This window comes from Nymphaea colorata, chromosome 4, assembly GCF_008831285.2.
Source record: "Nymphaea colorata isolate Beijing-Zhang1983 chromosome 4, ASM883128v2, whole genome shotgun sequence".
NCBI lineage: Eukaryota > Viridiplantae > Streptophyta > Magnoliopsida > Nymphaeales > Nymphaeaceae > Nymphaea > Nymphaea colorata.
In genome coordinates, this window is record NC_045141.1 from 14,523,233 (window position 1) to 14,544,578 (window position 21,346).

The 21,346-nt window shown below is 36.8% G+C and overlaps 1 protein-coding gene across 1 annotated transcript; it reads left to right on the forward strand.

Annotated features, from left to right (window-relative positions):
• Positions 1-1,767: 1,767 nt before the first annotated feature.
• LOC116253434 (probable glycosyltransferase At5g20260) lies at positions 1,768-20,467 on the forward strand. The gene is made up of 5 exons (XM_050077591.1): positions 1,768-2,314; positions 2,394-2,572; positions 2,771-3,128; positions 18,977-19,623; positions 19,765-20,467. The coding sequence occupies exons 1-5, from the start codon at positions 2,018-2,020 to the stop codon at positions 20,465-20,467; spliced, it is 2,184 nt and encodes a 727-aa protein (XP_049933548.1). The 5' UTR covers positions 1,768-2,017.
• The last annotated feature ends 879 nt before the right edge of the window (positions 20,468-21,346 follow it).

Genomic DNA, 21,346 nt, shown 5'->3' on the forward strand with positions numbered 1-21,346 from the left:
AGAAATAATTGGCATATTCTTTTATTGGGAAAGGAATCAGTAATTCACTTGAATGAAGCTAATTAGCATCGTACTATTAGTGTATGCTACATGGGATGGCCAACAATGCAAGAAGCAACATGACTCACTCTTTTTTAAACAGATTACATACTTAATTTCATGGCCTTTTACAATGGTACACAAGAAGAAACATACAAACATATTAATTTTTATTGCAGATAGATTTATATGTCGCTGTATGAAAGTGTTCTTGAGCTTCAATTTCGTTATAAAATTTTCAAGAGTGTTGCAAATAAAGAATAAGAAGTAACTGAAAACATACAAATAATCTTTTTAATAGATTGTTTAAAATAACTTAAGTTCGACATTTTCCTGATTAATTAATGACATCTAGAAGTTTACCTTTTTCGAACCAATTAATAAAAGGTCGCTAGCTTATCCTGTAAAAATCACAAGAGAAACATGTGGATCCGATCTCTTAACCTTTCTTTTCATAATTTTATAGTACCAATGACTCAATGAGGAAGATAAATAATTAACTAACTAATTTCGATATTAATAAGAAATAATAAATCTGAATAGATAAACATGAATCGGTAATGCTATTTTGTGTAGTAAAAAAACGCCAATAAAAATTAATAAGCCAACATTCTACTTTTCGGTACTGATATTGTTATAGTAATTTTTGCCATTATTAACGCAACTTAAGTTAGCAATTACCTTTGGTTTAACTTACGACAATGTAATTAACAATGTTCGTATCCAGGCCTCGACGATATAACCCAACGCTGCATTTTTTAAATTAGAATTAACATATAGTAAATAATTTTCTACTAACATGTTCCAGTGAAAAATAAATTTACCAAAATTTATGATTTGTAAGCTACTGTTGATCCGAATCAAAAACTAAAGTTTCTAATATTAAAAAAAACTGGTATATGTTAAAAAAATGGTCCGATCATTTAGAGAGAGAGAGAGAGAGAGAGAGAGAGAGAGAGGGAGAGAGCACCAGCTTACCGCTAAAAGCTTAAATACATGGAAATAGAAGAGGGAATGGAACCTGAAACCTACAATAAGAGAGAGTGACAGAGAGAACTTTTAAAATGAAACATTAATTAAGAGAGATAGGTTTCAAAATGAAGCATTAATTAGGAGAGATAGATGCACAGGAATTAAGTTAAAGTTCTTCAGGTTTTCAATAAAAAAAAAAGTGGTAAGCTTTGAAAGAACCTAAATCTGCATGCCATGTGAGTCGTTTTTTTTTTTAATTAATAATATGACAATAACCTTTACCAAGCTTCAGTGATTATTTTGACATAAGTTAAGAAAATTCTGCTTTCCAAAAAGGAGTATTGTGCAAACAAGAAAATATCCTAATATTCAAAATCAAATAAACTAAATGATCACCTTGTCATTTATATGAATGCAAGGTTAGTTGAGCACATGTTTGAGCTACCTCACCGTGGTTAAGTACCTTATAATTAATTATTTTATTTAAATAATATTCGATTTAGGTCGGAATGATAAGAATTTGGACCTAATTAAATAAACTGTTATACAAACTTCAGATTATTTAAATCCAAACGATGACGTTTTCCCACTAGTTTAAGCAACAAAAATGGGGCACCATAATTAAAGGCAAAAATAATATTTATTTATTTTTTTGCTTAAGAGTATTAATTGTTTAAATTTTAAATTTTAAAGGACACAAGTATGTAAACGAGAAATAATGGCAGAAGCTCATATCTGTCTCGGCCAACGCAGCCGAAGGAGTGAGCAATCATAGGGTCGCCGTGGGGCAATGCCATTCATTATTGGAGTTGAGCGATCCTTTTCAGTATAGCTTCCAATCAGAGACAGAATCTGCTCGAGAAATCATGGCAGCAGAAACAACAAGTGGCTGCCACAGGGTTTCTGAGACCAACTGTGGACGAAAGTCTTGAAGAGACCTTTGTCAGTTGTTCTGAAAGAGCCCTAAGAGGAAGAAGAAGAAGAAGAAGAAGGCGCGGGCAACAACATGAGGGAAGACTTGTCAGCCATTCTGTTCCTGGTCCTGCTCGCATTCTCAGCGGCCATCTTCAATTCCTACAATGGCAGTGGCACAAGCTCCGCTGTCCTCTCCTTTCGTCTCACCCCTGTGACTATGTCTGCCCCGGCTCCCATTGATTCTGCTCCTGCAACTATGTCTGCTCCTGCTCCTGCTCCAGCTCCTACTGATTCTGCTGCTGCGCCGATGCCTGAGTCTGCACATGAAATGGCCAACGCCACACTCAGCACCGTCTCCAATGCTTCAGCGACGGCGGGCTCGGGCTCGGTTAACGAATCTCTCTATCTTCAATTGAAATGGCCAATCAATTAATTTTCTGACTGTTACATTCTTTCTGTGGTTGCAGACGCAAACGAGAGGCAGCGGTGTTGAGATGAGCAGGTTGGAGAAGCTGGAGGAGGGTCTCGCCAGGTCGAGGGCTGCCATTAGAAGGGCTGCTCTGGCGAGAAACTACACTTCTTATCGGAAGCGCCGGGGCTTTGTGCCGAGGGGGCCCATCTACCACAACTCTTATGCATTTCATCAGTAATCAACTTTTCTTTGCCTAATTCTTTTAAAGAAAGGAAGAGAACTAGTTTCTCAACTTGTCATTTGTATGCTACATTTAAATCGTTTTACTTATATGTATAAATGGTAGTTTATACTAAACTGAAAAATATTCATTAGCTCCTATTATTGTAGATGTTATACATGAACTATCATGCATTGTACTATAATAAACAGGAGCTACGTAGAGATGGAGAAGAGGCTGAAGATATGGATCTACAGGGAAGGGGAGCCACCCATTTTCCATGATGGTTCTAGCATGGGACTGTATTCGATAGAGGGCCATTTCATCCAAGAGATGGACAAGCAACGGCTGCCCTTCATCACCAATGACCCAGAGCAGGCCTTGCTCTACTTCCTTCCATTCAGCGTTGAAAGAATGGTCAGGTTCTTTTACAAGAAGGGCAGTACTGTGAACGTTGTAAAACTCATCTCGGTCGTGATCAGTGACTATGTCCAGGTGGTAGCAAACAAGTACTCATATTGGAACAGCTCCAACGGTGCAGATCATTTCATGGTTGCCTGCCATGACTGGGTAAATCAAATCATCCACCAGTTTTCTTTTGTATTTTCTTTTAATTTCTTCATAGTTGTATGCATTTGCAACATCGAATATGTTTGCCTACTGTGATTGCTAAACCGAAGAAGTGTTCAAATATGCCAAATTTATGGTACTTGAGGGAAGCATGGATCAATTTATTATAAATGGTGATTTGATGAGATGTACCCCTAAGATTCTGGGCTGCCTTGGAATTTAATTGGTAAGCAAGACACTCTTTAACTAAAGTGCAGTGCATCTTCCGTTTGTAATCTAGAAAAATAATGCTCACTGGAATCGAACAGTGACCCTTCAGCTTGATCAGTTTTTCTATACCTCTCGAGATAATTAGTGAGTTATAACTAATCTATGCATGGTTTAATTGGTGAGAGTTATTTTAAGGGTTCCACCACATAACTGGTCCCAAACTATCCTCTATTCTTGGGGTTGGCATGATTATCATGTTGCCCCTAATAATCTCTCAGCTCAATGTTCCAAAATTTTTTGGCCAATACAGCACTAGCCTTATCAATAATTTAATGTCAAAAGCTCCATCTCCCAAATAATACTACTCTAAGAGTAAGCAAATCATGTTTAAGATACGTGCTTATTATTAAAAAAATATTAATAAACAATTCTTTATTAACTTAGGAAAAAAATAATATATATCATATTCACAATATATAACCTGCTGAAAAGCATCACATAAATCTCATAACAATTCTCCATTAAATTATGAGAAATTATGGTACCGAGTTATCTATATATATATATATATATAGTATCAAAACTTTAGGTGCTACCGTTGATTATTCTTCTATTGACAGTCAAAAGAAAAACAATGATAAAAATTATTTTTCTCCTCGTATTTTAATCATGTATATTAAAAAGATCAATACCAAAATGAATCCTTAGAGGTCCAGTACTTACGAGTCTTATATATATATATATATATATATATATATATATATATATATATATGTGTGTGTGTGATAGACACATAGCTAAAAATTTAAAAATTGTCACTTAGAAAAGTTACTACGTGGAACATTAATGATGGTTTATGACGTATAAATGGTTACTGGTGATTTGGGATAGACAGATTTCAGAATGCATTAATGTGGAGACAACTGCTCCAAGATGAGAATGAAAGCAGCAAGAATATTAATGCTTGTGCTAAATTTCTAACAACTGCTTTCATAAAATCATATAATATTCGTGGGTCTTTATAAATTCATCCTTAATTAACTTTTACACAACTTACACAACCTATCTTTGTTAATTTTTTATGATAAAAAAGGCCCTCCTTCCCCATTTTGCTTCTAAGGCAGTAAATTCTAAGCAGCTCATGGTTGCTGGTGACCAATACGACGTACGATGCGGGACCTGATCCTTGCTTGATGGATCCATCAACCAATATCTTAAATTTCAGCCGTCTCTAACTCACACCCACAGAGCATGGTACGGTTTCTTGACATTAGAAGTATGAGCTGCCATTTCATTTTTTTTCTGCACATTCCATTAAAAGCATCGTTAGTTTAATTCCCATAGAGTGTTACACCTTTTAATTTGACTGGAAAAGGCAGCATGCCCTACAACCTAGTTGAAAAGTGTATAATAAGAGAACCTAGGTGGTCCCAAAGCAGTTCTACACCCCATGAGCAAAGAAACAATAAAAGATTTCATTCTCTTACTTGTGCAGTGGGTTCCCTCCTACTCACCAGAATGTTGGTGAAATGTGTGCAGATTTGAATTGATTTCAATACTAAACTGGATGTGACGAATTATTAAATTGTCCGACTTTGTTGACCTTATGTGACTACAAACTGCAGGTGTGAGCTTTAGGGTCATGATAGAAGACAAGGGTCTCTCTCTCTCTTTCTCTCTCCATGTGTATATATATATATATATATATATATATATATATATATATATATATATAAAATTGATATTATTGTGATGAATATATTTAATCTTGAATTACCTAGACAAGGTCGGCTGTCCTGATCTTTTTACTGATGTTTAGGCGCCGTATGCCACCGTAAAACAAGAAGTCATCAAAAGTTTGATCAGGGTGATGTGCAGTGCCAACATCTCAGAAGGCTTCAACCCAAGAAAGGATTCACCTCTCCCAGAATTCAACTTCATGTTTCGTCTCCCCACAGTCGTCAGAGTCCCAACTCCACCTTCCTGCAAAAGTATGTTAGCTTTTTTTGCAGGAGGCAACCATGGCTCCGTCAGAAAGTTCCTCTTCGAACAGTGGGATGGCAAGGACCCGCAAATTCAAATCTTTCAACGCTTGCCCATAGGCGAAAACTACAAGGAGCACATGATGAATGCCAAGTACTGCCTCTGTCCAAGTGGGTATGAAGTCGCCAGTCCCAGGCTCACTGAATCCATACTGGCTGGTTGCGTGCCGGTGCCGATTTCCGATGGCTATGTGCTCCCCTTCAGTGATGTTCTAGACTGGTCTCAGTTTTCGGTTCCGATTCCAGTTCAAAAGATACCCAAACTTAAAGAGATTCTGATTAACATTCCTGAACATTCATACTTGAAGTTGCAAGCAAACGTTATGAAGGTCCAGAAGCACTTTGTGATTAATGACCCTCCCAAGAGGTTTGATGTCGTGCATATGTTGTTCCATTCCATATGGCTCAGAAGACTTAATGTGAGGTTATATGATTTGTAACCATCCTTCTTCTTCCTCAGTTGCTTGTCTATTCTCTATTGTTAGCGTTACCTTCCAACATCGAAAAGAAAATAATACGTATCTCAATTCCACCATTGAGATTCATAAGGTGTGGGCGTTATTAGCGTAACTGTTGAGTTTGCAAATCAAATAAAAGATCATGGTAAAATTAATGAGAGCAACTATCCGGGGGAAAGATCCGTGCATCAACTCAACACAAAAGCAAAGATTGAAGTCATTCCTAATGTTTAGAAAATGGATTATTTTCACGGGGCTCGAAGCATTCGCAAAATTTATTTCCATTTTGCGATGTTCATATGGTTGGCCATTTTCATTTTGATTCTGCTAATTGTTCGGCTACAACTAGCTGAAGCACTACAGCTTGCAGATCATCGTGCTCCTGAAGCCAATGGAGTCAAATGGATTATAAGCAAACACTGTTGAGTTTTAGAGTTCTTATCCTTCACATATAGAAAGCAACCACATCTCTTTTTTATAAAGGAATTAGTAATTCACTTGAATTGAATAAATTGTTAGTATGCTGAATCTGCAGCAATTCAAGAATTCCTTTTCAAGAAATATGTATACAAGAATAAAAAATACATATAAATATACTTTATTATAGGCATATATTGTCTACTACTGTACTTGAGTTCTAATCTTGTTGGAAAATTCTAAAAAAGGCAGCTACAAAATCAGAAATAATTGAAAGCGTGCAAATGTACATAAGTATCCACTTAATTGTGTCCATCGAGTCGAACGAACTCGTATATTAAATTAATTGAGCTCCAGCTTGAGTTAGAACTCAATCTATAAATGAGTCGAGTTTTAGTTACTCAAGTTCGATTTTCTTGTGTCTTCTCCGTTTGTTAATTTTTAGGGGTAAGTCAGCAATTTTTGATGGATTTTTACACTCTTTTTATGGTTTTCATTTTCATTTAAAGAAAAAAAATTCAAGAATCAAGTGATGCGAGCTTAAACATGTTCACCTTGTACTTTTATTATTTAATTTTCTACTAGTACAATCGAATGAAAAAATGAACCAATGAAATTTATGATTTCTAAATTACCGCTGACCCAAAGCAGAAACTGTAAAGCCTCTAATATTCGGAAAAGCTGTTAGAAGTAAAATAATTAATCTGATCACTTGCCTCAAACTCTCAACTCCAAAGGCTTGGTGCAGAGAGAAAGTTAGAATATTAACTTAATGATCCAAATGTCCTCATACTGAAATACCAACAAATATTAACACTTGGTAAAATCCCATGTTATTTTAAAAAAAGACTATGGGAGCAAAAGAAATTTCTGCTTACCCAAAAATAGAATATTAATGAACAAAATGAAAATTTTCAATATTAAAAAATAAAATATCCCACAATGCTGGTTAGGCAAGCACATGTTTGACCTTCTTAGAGTTTTCTTTTTTATATTTGGAATGAGTTTAATAAAGCTGCTCAAAGAAGTGTCAAAGCTCTCCCCTCTTTCTATTGTCACTGAGGTCAAAAGCTGCTTCGGGACTTGGGTGAACCTGTTCAACTAAACTGTCATATTACCACCATTCGCAGTCCAAAGGAATAACACCTATGAGAATGAAACTGACGAAGACTTTCACCGGTCAACTAAGGCCAAGGTGGCCTTCGGTAAAGAAATTACTCAGTTAAAATCTTGATTTCTTCTCTTTATTGTTTATATTTTATCTTTCGACACACTTTTGCGGGATTATCTTTTCCAAACATGTAATAACGAGCTATTTTTTATTTCTAACCTTGCAGCCAAATCAACATTCACATCCATTGGCTCTGCATGACTAACATCGCACCTTCGAAGGTAAAGCTACAAGGGAGTTGCCGCTGGTTTTGATCATTTTCTTGAACACACTATCAAATCTGAACCCCTCCCACCAGGGTGGAGCTAGAAAATTTTGTTTATAGAGCACTAAATATGTAGGTAAAAAATTTCAATTGGCCTTGAGGCAATGACCAGAATCTCGTGGGGGCTGATCTAGATAATGGAACTCAAATATACCCAGATCCAATTAAAGACAAGGTTTTAAAGTGTGCTCGCTGCGGCGTTTGCCCCACATAGCCCACACTGCTCGCTGCGGCGTATGCCCCACATAGCCCACACTTGCTTCTGCCCCTGCCTCTCAAAAACCTCATATTGGAAAGGTTGAAATGTTTCCACCTATTTGCCCTATAGCCACTGGATGGTTTTCATGATGTGCAACTCATTGGGCATAAAGCAAGATATTGTGCAATATGGGAAGATGAATAACTAGTAGGCAAAGAAGTGAGGAACTAACTAGGTTTTTTGGAAGCTGTTTAGTAGCATTCAATGATCAGCCCAAAAATTGACTAACTAGGTTTCATGTAACATAATGTTCTTTTTATAAATCTACCTTAAATTTTAAGACATAATTACTAGAGAGTAACAATCTGTTATGGATGCCAAACAGCCCCTTAACAATAGCACTTTATTATTGTCGGATGAATATGCCTCAAAAAATGAATCAGATTCATGAAACACTTATTAAAGTGCTTCATAAACTTACACTATATTTTAGAGCAGATTAGTGGGACAATAACAAAGCATCACCATTACCAAACAGCCATATAAGAGACATATAACAGTAACAATTTGTTACTGATCCATTAATCCATCCTAAAAGACAAATTGTAATATGAATCTACTCTTTACTCTTCAGGTCTGAAAAAGTATCAAACTGTTCCTATTGTCAAATGATCTCTCATTAACTCCTTCACTTGCAAGCCAACGCACACCTTACCTTACCAACATATTGGGAAATGAGGCATAGCTGGCTAGGTTCTTCAGCTCCCCATCTTGATTTACTCTCTTGGCTAAACCGCTTCTTTGCATACTTTATGCATAGCATATCGAATCGAATCAACCTAGATAATCCAATCAGCTTATCAAATATGCTATTATTCTTTATTTGAAGCATATTATGAATTTCTTTTGGTTTCAGTATTGGAAATAAACCTAGATATTCTTGTTTCTCATTAATGGATATCACAAAACATGCCAAAATTGAAAATAAAAAAACTGTGGAAGTCTTCATCGTAGTCCATTCTTTGAGGCAGGGGTGGAGCCAGGATTTTTTCTTAGGGCGTGCCGAATGGTCCAACGAACTGTAATACATTATATATATATATATATACTCACACACTTTAGATATTTGCAAACCATTGTGTAGTAGAAGTGAACATATGTCGTATATAATTGCCCACGTCATGAATGTGAAGCGCGACCTCTCCTACGACACATTTTAATAATTGTTTGTATCATTAGCACAAAACACATTCTGTCCTAAACAGATAAGGAGTTCTATTTCTATTACAGTGATGTAGGTGTGAACATAAAGTGAACATACAAATATCACAACAAAAAATGTAGCAAACAAAGACAACTACAAACTAGAAAACCAAAATAAATATTACTTACTTAAAACAAGCAATTTTGCATTCTTTCTATATAACACAATTAGTTTTTGCCTTTATTTTTGTTGACAATAGTTCCATATCATCATTCATTCACCTGCACAATAAAATGTAAATAAAAACTATATTATTTATTATTACAACTAAATAATAACTCAAATAAACATTAACATAAAAAGGATGCAACAAAATACTTTACCTATTGTAATTGTGCTCTACGGCTTTTCATCTTATAAAAGACATCAATAATATCATCTGAATCAAACATTTGAGCAATTTCTTTCTCAATATACAAAAGTAGATAATCTGCAAAGAATTCATCCTCCATTTTGTTACACAACCTTGTTTTAATAAGTTTCATAGCAGAGAATGTTCTTTCTATGGTTGCAGTGGAGACAAGAAGTGTTAGAATGAGACTAAGCAACCTGTATATATAAGTATATTCTTCACTTTTTCTACTTCGTATCAATACTTCAAATACATCCAATAGTGTACCCAAATTTTGAAAACTTGGATGATGACAAATATCATTCTTGTAATGTCTCAACTGATAATTTAAACCCATAAAATCTGAGTCTAGAAAATGTTCAGGATAAAATTTATGTGCAAGAGTGTATGCATCTCGTGCATTAAACGACTCATATTGATATCCAGGGTTGAATGTCGACATCAAACGAAATATTTCCATAGAATTCTCATTAAATATACTATTCAACTCTACCAGCTGATAATCAATGGCAGTAATAAAAATATCTACATGATAATGATGTCTCACTGTAATGAAATTACATTAATGACGAGAACGTGATCCTCTTACAAAATATTGAGCATCCATATCTGGAATAGGTATATCATGTATCATACAAAATGCTCTCACATTATCTATAAATGAATCCCAACCAGTTTCTCTAAGTTCTTGTAGAAACTTTTTTGAATTACAAACCAAAACCATTGCATTTAGAATGTCTTGTCTTTCTCTCTGCAATGTCTGACAAAGAATATCACTCTGTCCCAAAATTTCTTGTACCAAATGTAAAATAAATACAAAGTCAAATGATGTTATCATTTTGTAAGCATCCGGGCAGATAGGGTTCGATATTTAACAACGACAATCGAAATTTCCAACATTGAAGTTTTTCTGTTTAAAAATTCCTCTGTTAGGTTTACATATAATTCAAATACATTCGTGTAGCAGGAATACATCTTCTAAGCATCAACGCAACTCTAAACCTTAACATCAGCAGGAAAGTGCCATCATGACCCATAGAGAAAAGGAAAATGACAGAAAACGTTAAGAAAAAAGAAACACAAAAACAAAAATATGAAAAAAACGGCCCCACCATATTTCACTAAGCAACAAAAATGAAGACTATTATAATAAAGAATGGAAGAAAATCAGGAAATGGCCCCACCTCTTCCTAAAGCCAACAGCGTGCTGCGCCTGTTGTCTCTTGGTCTCTCCTGCAGGCTGCAGACCTGCTCTGCTCCCTTTCTTTCTCACTCGTTTTCTTTATCAGACCCTCTCCCTCTCTCTTTGTCTCTGGTTTTCTCCTCTCTAGTGCGTGGGTTTTCCCCTTTTTTGAAAACTAGGGCAAACAAAAGGGGGGAGGGCCATGGGGGTTGGAGTTGGATCCGGGTAGGGCCAAATTGAACCCGGATCCAAATATTACATATAAGTAATAAAATTTTTAAATTTATACAATTAATTTTTTTTTCATCCGCCTGGGGTAGGGCCATGGCCCAGGCGCCACCCCCCCCCTCCCTCCCCCACTGCTTTGAGGTGTCATAAATGTCACATGTATACAAATCATCCATCTGGTTGACTCTACATTGCTATAATTGATGAAAGAAACGTCCACTCTTGAGGCAGGAGCCAGGGCTAAAACCTGCACCACATCCCAACTGCGTGGTTCACAATCCAATTGCTTGTGGAACTCATTTTTCAATAACGTTAATTTTGTTGAAAGCATTGAAAGTTCCTTTTCCAATACTCAACAATCGCCAAGATAACCAAAACCTTTTTTTTTAACACTTTATCAAAACCAAAAGGCCAAGAAAGGTATCCAAAAACTTTTTTTAATGTAACCAATCCTGTTATAATATTGTTCTTATGATTGAGCAAGATAAGTTATTGAAACAAGATCCCAGATCTTGCACATCTCTCCAAGGAGTCCTTTGGCGGTAGAGGTGTCATGAATTTGCCCCAAAAATTAGACCAGATTCATTGAACATTAATTCTAATTTCCTGTTAATATATCTTTGTTTTTGGAGTAGATTCTTGTGACGCTCACAGAATATCTTTACTGTTAAATTAAATGACTCCTAGAAAACCAAATTAATTTTGGTACTTTGTCACATATTTGTTCTCCTGTTTTGCAGAATAGGACATGGATCTTGCATATTTTACTAAGGATCATCAAGATTTGGACTTATGTGGGGAGTGGAACAGTCTGTCAACTAAGTATCGCGACCAGAAGAGTAGTGCGCTACCGAAATCGAATTGGTGCTCGGCCACTTGTAGACCAGAAGAGTAGTGCCCTACCGAAATCGAATTGGTGTTCGGCCTTTTACCGCTTCACCAGTCCAACCAGTTACACTACACCCATCCAAGTCATTAATGCTAAAAAGGGCAGCATGATATATGCAAAATTTTCAAGTTTGGTAAGATTAATTAATGTGATAGGATCATGTGCCTGTCCTTTTATCTTATTTTTCGGTTACTAAAAATTCGGATATATGCAAAATTTTGAAGTTTGGTAAGATTAATTAATGTGATAGGATCATGTAGTGTCCTTTTATCTTATTTTTTGGTTACTTGAAATTCGGATATATGCAAAATTTTCAAGTTTAGTAAGATTAGTTAAGGTGATAGCATCATGTGCCTGTCCTTTTATCTTATTTTTTGGTTACTTGAAATTCTATCAAACAGACAAACCGTCTCAGCCCAATAGACTACTAAAACCAAATATATCTGGTCTTGATCACCACATTGCGATCGCTATCAGATTTATTAGATCTGATAACCCATCGGACTTGGAAATAGCAAGCCTCACTGGGACGCAGTTACTTGACATCCCATCCTCCTCCTTCTCTTATACTGTCGTTGGAATGACTAGCTGCTGCTTTCTCCTTCGGCACATTCTCCATTTGGACAAGATTTTTGGGACTTCTGTTTCCTTCTCTCAATAAAAAAAATTATGGAAGATAAAGACTCCCGATCCCCCAAGGGGGCTGATGCAACAGTTAGAGGTGGGGCTGGTAGGCAGCCAGTCTTCATTTCGATCTCTCGTGGCATCAACCCTATGTGCTGCAAAAATAAAAGTGGAACCGAAAGAGAAACAACTTATATGCAAATAGGGCATAGCAGGAGAGGCACGGTACCCAAATAGGGCATAGCAGCTTCTAGCTCTCCGGAAAGACTCCCAATCTACATCACCGACAGCACTTCATGATGCAATTATGTTATAGTATTTAAGTCACAAGAATGTGGTGTCCATGATCTCATGTATATATATACATATAATATATATATATATATATATATATATATATATATATATATATATGTTGTAGTTGGTAGTAACTCAGTCATTTTTTTAGTTTAACATATTTCTCTAGTAATAAAAAAATGAACGGGTCTTATGACACCAATTTTTTTATCGTCTTGAATTAAAACATACTTTATATTGAATTAGTAGTTGCTAATATAGTAGCGTGCACAGAACAAAGTCTGACGATCTTAGAGGATAAAAAACTTTGTATATTTATTTGTGGCTACCATTTTTTTAATTTTCAGTTTGCAGCTACCTAAACTTTAAAAATTGCAAGTGCCAGGTATTCATCCATCAAGATCGACTTCATGAACTGCTAACATTATTTTTATTGACACCAAATATTCATAAGAACCTAATCTCCTTCTTTACATATATATTATTTTTCTCATTCTCTCCAAGCAGAGATGAAGGTGCTTGAGTCACATGCAGCCTGACCTAATCATTCTGCTTGCTTCATAAGGGTTGGCCATTTTCATTGTCCATCTACTTGGAAGGAGTACCACAGCTTGGAAATAATTGAGCTTCTCAAGCAGTAAATGGAGTAAAATGGCTTTATATATATATATATATATATATTTATATGTCGGACTCGAAATCATTCGGCTGGTTGGATCGAAATGAAAGGTGCATTCACAATGACCACTACATGGCCACAGTTTTAAGGGACGGAATACACCTTTTGTGATGACTTATAAGGACATAAATTTAAAACATAATCATCTGACAGCAGAGAAATCAATGACATTTTCTCTTCTTGGAAAATGAATAAATAATTTACTCGACTGAAGCTAATTATATACTTAATTTCACAGCTTTTTATATTAGTATACAAGAAGAAAAATACAAACATATTTTACAGCTAAAGAGTAAGAAATTGTTGAAATCGTGCAAATAAACTTTTCAGCGGATTGGTTAAAATAACCTAAGTTCAATTTTCCGTGATTATGTAATAACAACTATAAGTTTACCTTTTTTAAATCAATTAATAAAAGTGTGCTAGCTTTTCCTTTAAAAAGAACAGAAACATATCGGTCTGATTTTTTAAGCCTTTCTTTTCATGATTTTGTAGTACCAATGAGGAAGATAAATAGTCACCTAATTAATTTCTGTATTAATAAAAAATAATAAATGTATTGGTAATGCTATTTTATGTAGTTAAAGAGTCCAGTAAAAAGGTTACAAGGGGTATAGCGCAGTTGGATGGCAAGCTAGTTTTACATTTAAAAGGGTTCAAGGTTCGAATCCCATGGCCAGTGTCACAATTCAGTATGTTGTTCATCTGTCTGCAAATGGTGGAAGTGTAACACTTGAGTTGAAGGATGTACATACCATAACGGCTTCAAAGCATGCATGCATGCATGTAAAAACATTAGAGACACAAGGGTATGACCTTGGCGGTTTTACATTGAAAACAGTTTCCCTTGCGTCAACATTAAAAAAAAAAAAAAGGCCAATAAAATTTACGTATCCAACATTCAAATTCTTGGTAAACTTCTTGGTATTAATATTATTCTAGTAATTTTTGCCGTTATTGCCTTAGGTTTAGATTATGACAATGTAAGTATCAATTTCTTTATCCAGTCCTTTGACGATATGATACCACGCTGCAATTTTTAAATTAGAATTAAAGTGTTCTAAATTTGTTTTGGAACCGTTGATTGAATCAGTAATTAAAGATTCGAATATTCGAAAAAGGTTGTAGAGATAAAATAATTAATCCATCATTTGTCCCCAACTATCAAATCCAAAGCTTTAGTGGGGAGAGAAATTAAGTTTGGGTGTATATATATATATATATATATATATATCGAGAGAGAGAGAGAGAGAGAGAGAGAACTCGTAAACGTTGAAAGAATATAATCTGCAGGCCATGTGAGTCACATTTTAATGATCCAAATTCCCTTATACATGAAATACCAAATACAAAAAAAAAATATGGTCACATTATATATATATATATATATATATATATATATATATATATATATATATATATATATATATAAGCAATCTTAGTAATAAGACCATACCACTGATGAAGCTTTAGTGATTATTTAGATATGGGTCGAGAAAATTCTGCTTTCGATAATGGAATATTGCACGGACAATAAAATATCTCCATATTCAAAATTAAATAAATTATCTGAAACTGCAAGGTTAGGCGACCACATGTTTCACCTACCTCACCGTGGTTAAGTGCCTTATAATTTATTTATTAATTTTTTTAATAAAGATAAACTTTAATAGATTGACTTGGCAGAGTCAATACGAAAATTCATTGAGTTGGCTGATTCTTGAACAACTCCAACGAATCAATCTCATCGATTTGCCAAAGTTTATACCCTTACTAGTTGTGAACCAAATCCAATTTTGTAATCCAAACCCGCATCGAAGAGATCCCCTATTTTCTAAAAGTGAGTTTGGATTTTATCAATATAAGATCCGACACTTTTTATATAATTGGATCACGCCCTCATGGGGTCTCAGTCAGACAACGGATATGTTAAATAGAAATCCGAGGCTACATCAGATTGTCAAATCATGGATTTGTAATCAGACCCATCCTCCCTCAGACCAGGCAGAACAGATTTGAGATCCAAATCCGCTGTCTGTTTAAGCTGTGGATTTAACCTAATGTATATTTAAAATCAGTTTTGGATCTCAGATCGAGGGTTATCAAACATAGTCAAAAGAACTCAAATTTGTATTAGGTGATGAAACTAAACGCCACATGTGAATTCGATTAATTATTAAAACTTGAATTTATTTATCAAATTCAAGTAAGCATATTTGAAATCAAACCCGAAATCAAGTATATTTGATCCATATACTTCTTCTATATGTAGAACAAAGATTTAATTTAGTATGACAAAGTTTCTTTGCTTTTCTCTGTCTTATTCACTGCAATTCTTTTTCTTCCACTTGGTTTTTCCTTCTTTCCTCGCACAAGCACATAAAGTAAACGAGAGGGTGCCGACACCTGCGGAAAGATATCATAGAATTGGTTAATGCCACTCATTGGAGTTGAGCGATCCTTTTCAGTAGAGAATTTCATCCTCCTCCCCTTCTTCCCTCCTCGTGCCATCCTCCCCTCTTCTCCCTCTTCCCCTTCTTCCCCTCTTCTCCTTCCCCCTCCTTCCCTTCTTCCCCTCTTCCCCTTCCCCTCGCGTGCCCTCCTCCCCTTCTTCCCCTCTCCCTTCTTTCCCTCTTCTCCTTCCCTCCTCGCTGTGCCCTCTTCTCCTTCCCTCCTCACCGTTTCAGAAATATTTTGTCGTTTCCATTTTTAACGGTAAAAAAAAAAAATTCTTGATGAGAAGGAAAAATTTTAAAATTTTAAAATTTTTTTTCACTGCTACAGTAAATTTTCACGGCGGCCCTAGAGAATTTCATCATTCCAATCTGAGACTTCCGAGTACTCAGGCCGGCGGAATCTGCTCAGGAAATAACGGTAGCAGAAACAACAAGTGGCTGCGATGGGGTTTCTCAAACCAATTGTGGACGAAAGTCCTTAAGAGACCCTTCGTCAATCCTTCCGAAAGAGCTCTAAGAGGAAGAACAAGAACGGAAGTAGAAGAAAAAGAAGGCGCACCCAACAACATGAGGGAAGACTTGTCTGCGATTCTGTTCCTGCTCCTGCTCTTATTCTCAGTGGTCACCTTCACTTCCTACAATGGCAGTGGGACAAGCTCCTCCGCCCTCTCCTCCTTTCGTCTATCCCCAGTGACTATGCCTGATTCTGCTCCAGCTCCCACTGATTCTGCACCTGCAACTATGTCTGCTCCAACTCCCACCGATTCTGCTGCTGCACCGATGCCTGAGTCTGTCCCTGAAATGGCCAATGCCACACTCAGCACCGTCTCCAATGCTTCAGCAATAGCGGTAGGAATATTATGGGCTCGGTTAACGAAACTCTCCATCTTCTTCTGTCACCGATCAATTGAAATGGCCAATCGGTTAATTTTCTGACTGTTACTTCTCTCACTGGCTGTAGAGAAAGACGAGAGGCAGCGGTGTTGACATGAGCAGGTTGGAGAAGTTGGAGAAGGGTCTTGCCAGGTCGAGGGCAGCCATTAGAAGCGCTGTTCTGGGGAGAAACTGCACTTCTGATCGGAAGCGCCGGGGCTTCGTGCCAAGGGGGCCCATCTACCACAACTCTTACGCATTTCATCAGTAATCAACTTTTTCTTTGCATTCTTTTAAACAAAGGAAGACAACCAGTGTTCAAGCTTCCTATGAGTTGATCAACCATTCCCAACATATCATTTGGAGGCTATATTTAAATCGTTTTTACTTATATGTACAATTAGAAGTTTATACTAAACTGAAATAATATTCACTAGCTCCTGTTATTATAGATGTTATATCTGAACTTTCATGCATTCTACTGTAAACAAACAGGAGCTACATAGAGATGGAGAAGAGGCTCAAGATATGGAGCTACAGAGAAGGGGAGCCACCCATTTTCCACGATGGTTCTAGCATGGGCCTGTATTCCATAGAGGGCCATTTCATCCAAGAGATGGACAAGCAGAGGCTGCCCTTCATCACCAGTGATCCAGAGCAGGCCTTGCTCTACTTCCTCCCCTTCAGTGTCGAAAGAATGAGAAGGTTCTTTTACAAGAAGGGCAGCACTACGAACGTTGTAAAACTCATGTCGGCGGTGATCAGGGACTATGTCCATGTGGTGGCAAACAAGCACCCATATTGGAACAGCTCACACGGTGCAGATCATTTCATGGTTGCCTGCCATGACTGGGTAAATCAACTCATCCACCGCTATCCTTGAGTTTCTTTTATTCTCTTCACCAGTTGTATGCATTTGGAATATCGAATATCCTTACCGTCCCGGTGGTCGGTAAACCAAGAGAAGTGTTTAAATATGACTAATTTATGGAATTTGTGGGAAGCACGATCTGAGGGTCAATGTGCTGCCAGATTTCTGATGGCTTAATTGGAGTATGGATACTGGCCTTTGCAAATGTCAGAATGCAATGTGGAGACTACTTGCTTTAATATGAGAGTGAAAGCAGCAAGAATATAAATGCTTGTGCTGAGTTTCTAATACCCACATTCATGAAACCATATAATATTCATGGGTCTTTGTAAATTCATCGTTAAACTACTACTCAACTTATCTGTGCTTATTTTTCTACTCAACTTATCTGTGCTTATTTTTTATGATCAGCAACCCCGTCCACGTCCTTAGGCATCAAATTCTAAGCACATTTGCTCATGGTTGATGGTGACCCAACCTTTGATTATGGACCCATCAACCCAGATCCTAAATTTCAGCCCTCTCAAACTCACACCCATGAACACTTTCTCCGGCTAACCAGACCACTGGCAAGCAATCATCATTATTGATGCAAATGAACCCATACTCAAACATTTTCCAACACATGGTACGGTTTCTTAGCATTAAAAGTATGAGCTGCCCATTCCAATTCTTTTAATAAGGAGCTGAACATTCCATTAAAACCATCCTCAGTTCGATTGCTATGGGATGCTACTTCACTTGACTTTATAAAGTAGCGTGCACGACCAGTTTGAGGGGTACCATACCATGTGACCACCCTGGTTTCAGGTCCCAAAGCAGCTCTCAATGCCACGGATAGTGGAAAGAGCGCCGATTTCCGGCACTGACTTGGGTAGTGGATTCCCTACCACTCAAAACTGTTACGCCCAGACTTGGATTGATTTCAATGCCATACTGGACGTGATGAATCATTCATTGTCTAACCTTCTTGACATTATGTGACCAAGGGTTTACAAACTGCAGGTGTGAGTTTAAGGGGTCATGATGGAAGACAAGGGTCTCTCTCTCCCTCTCCATATATATATATATATATATATATATATATATATATATATATATATATATATATATATATATATGTATGTATGTATGTATGTATATATATATATGTATGTATGTATGTATATATATATATATATGTATGTATGTATGTATATATATATATATATATATGTATGTATGTATATATATATATATATATATATATATATATATATATATAACATCCGTACTGTTGAAATCGTTGTCTTGAATACATATTATCACCTTGAATTACCTAGTCAAGGTCGACATGAACTGTACTGATCTTTTTAGTGTTGCATGTTTAGGCGCCATATGCTACTGTAAAACAAGAAGTCATCAAAAGTTTGATGAGGGTGATATGCAGTGCCAACATCTCAGAAGGCTTCAACCCGAGAAAGGATGTACCGCTCCCGGAATTCAACTTCAGGTTTCGCCTCCCAACAGTTGTCAGAACCCTGACTCCACCTTCCTCAAAAAGGACGTTAGCATTTTTTGCAGGAGGCAACCATGGCTCCGTCAGAAAGTTCCTCTTTGAACAATGGGATGGCAAGGACCCGCAGATTCAAATCTTTGAACGCTTACCCAGAGGCCAAAGCTACAAGGAGCACATGATGAATGCCAAGTACTGCCTATGCCCAAGTGGATATGAAGTCGCCAGTCCCAGGCTCACTGAATCCATACTGGCTGGTTGCGTGCCGGTGCCGATTTCCGATGGCTATGTGCTCCCCTTCAGTGATGTTTTAGATTGGTCTCAGTTTTCCGTTTCAATTCCAGTTCAAAAGATACCCAAACTTAAAGAGATTCTGAGTAACATTTCTGAACATTCATACTTGAAGTTGCAAGCAAATGTTATGAAGGTCCAGAAGCACTTTGTGATTAATGACCCTCCCAAGAGGTTTGATGTCGTGCATATGTTGTTTCATTCCATATGGCTCAGAAGACTTAATGTGAGGTTATATGATTTGTAGCCATCCTTTTTCTTCTTGAGTTGCTTGTCTATTCTCTATTGTTAGCGTTTCCTTTCAACACCGAAAAGCATATCATACGTGCCTCTATTCCACCATTGAGATTCACAAGGTGTGGGCATTATTAGCGTAACTGTTGTGTTTGCAAATCAAATAAAGGATCATGACAAAATTAATGAGAGCAACGATCCAGGAGAAGGATCCGTGCATCATCTCAACACAAAAGCAAAGATTGAAGTCATTCCTAAAGTTAAGAAAATGGATTACTGGGCTCGAAGTATTGCACATCAGCAGGCTTTAACGTCAAAGCCTATTGATGCCAATGATTTAGCTACCTCCATTCTTGGTGTTGGTGGGCTTCCGATTCATGAATACGAGGCTTTTCAAACAGCTCTTAACACTCGATTAGAAGGTATTACCCTGTGTAACCTTCTTGGGATGCTCCGCACTCATGAGGCATTGCTTCAAGACATTGAAAACATGTCTCCACCTTCTACTAATGTCACCTCTAAATCGGATGCAACAATAGGCACAACAACAAATACAAATGACATCCTCAAAGTACTTAAACAAGTGCGGAAAACAAAAGTTCTCTTGTTTTGCATGTGGTCACACAGCATAACTGTGCTATACAACATGTCAATTATGCCGAAAACATTGTCATGGACACCAGCGATGCAAGTCCTTTCAGAAAGACCAAGACAGTTGCAGACTCTATTTCACACTAGAGCTATTGCTCAAGCAGATACTAGTGGATGGTACCTAGATGCGAGTCCCACCCATCATGTGGCATCGGAATTTAGTGTCTCAGTTCAGCATATAAAGGGATGATCAAGTGAAAATAAGTAGCGGGAAAGGCCTCAGTACATTTACTATTGGCAAGTGTTCTTTTTTCATGCACCTTATAGCCATGCATTTGCTCTTAAAAACATTTTATATACATCCGACGTTACAAAGAATTTATTTTCCGACAACAATCTTTTTCGAGGATAATGGTGTTATTTTTGAATTTCATTCTGACAAGTGTTTTGTGATACTTCGCAAGACGGGAAACATTCTGATTGAGGGGAACAGTGATCATGGCCTGTACCACTCAAATTGACAAGATTAGGACTCATCCATGACTTAGGATTGTTTCGCTTGTTTGTCTGAATTTGGTTTTCCATTTCTTGATAAGACTTCAAACACTGGTTGAAAATTAATTATTTCTGATGTTTGGGGACCTTCTTCTCATATTTTGTGCACATGGGGATATCGATATTACATCAGCTTCATTAATGCTTGGTCTCGTTCTTGTTGGATATTTGTTATAAAACACAAATAATGTTCTGAGTGTGGTGCAAAATTTCAAGGCAAAAGTTGAAAACATACTTAGATCTCAAAATTAATCAAGCATTTTCAAAGTGATTGGGGAGGCGAATAACAGGAACTACTTGTTACTGTTTCATGCATCTAAAGAACAAATTGTTATATGAACCTACCTCTTTGGGGCCTATTCATAGAGCAGTACCAAGCTGTTCCGATGGCCAAACAACCTCTTAGCTCCCCAACTCCGTCAGTAGCAAGCCAACTAACAACTTGCCCAATCAACGTATTGGGAGGTGAGGCATAGCTGGCTAGGTTCTTCAGCTCCCCATCTTGATTAACTCTCTTGATAAAACCTCTGCTTTTGCTTTATGCATAGCATATTGTAATAAAGTTGAACCACAT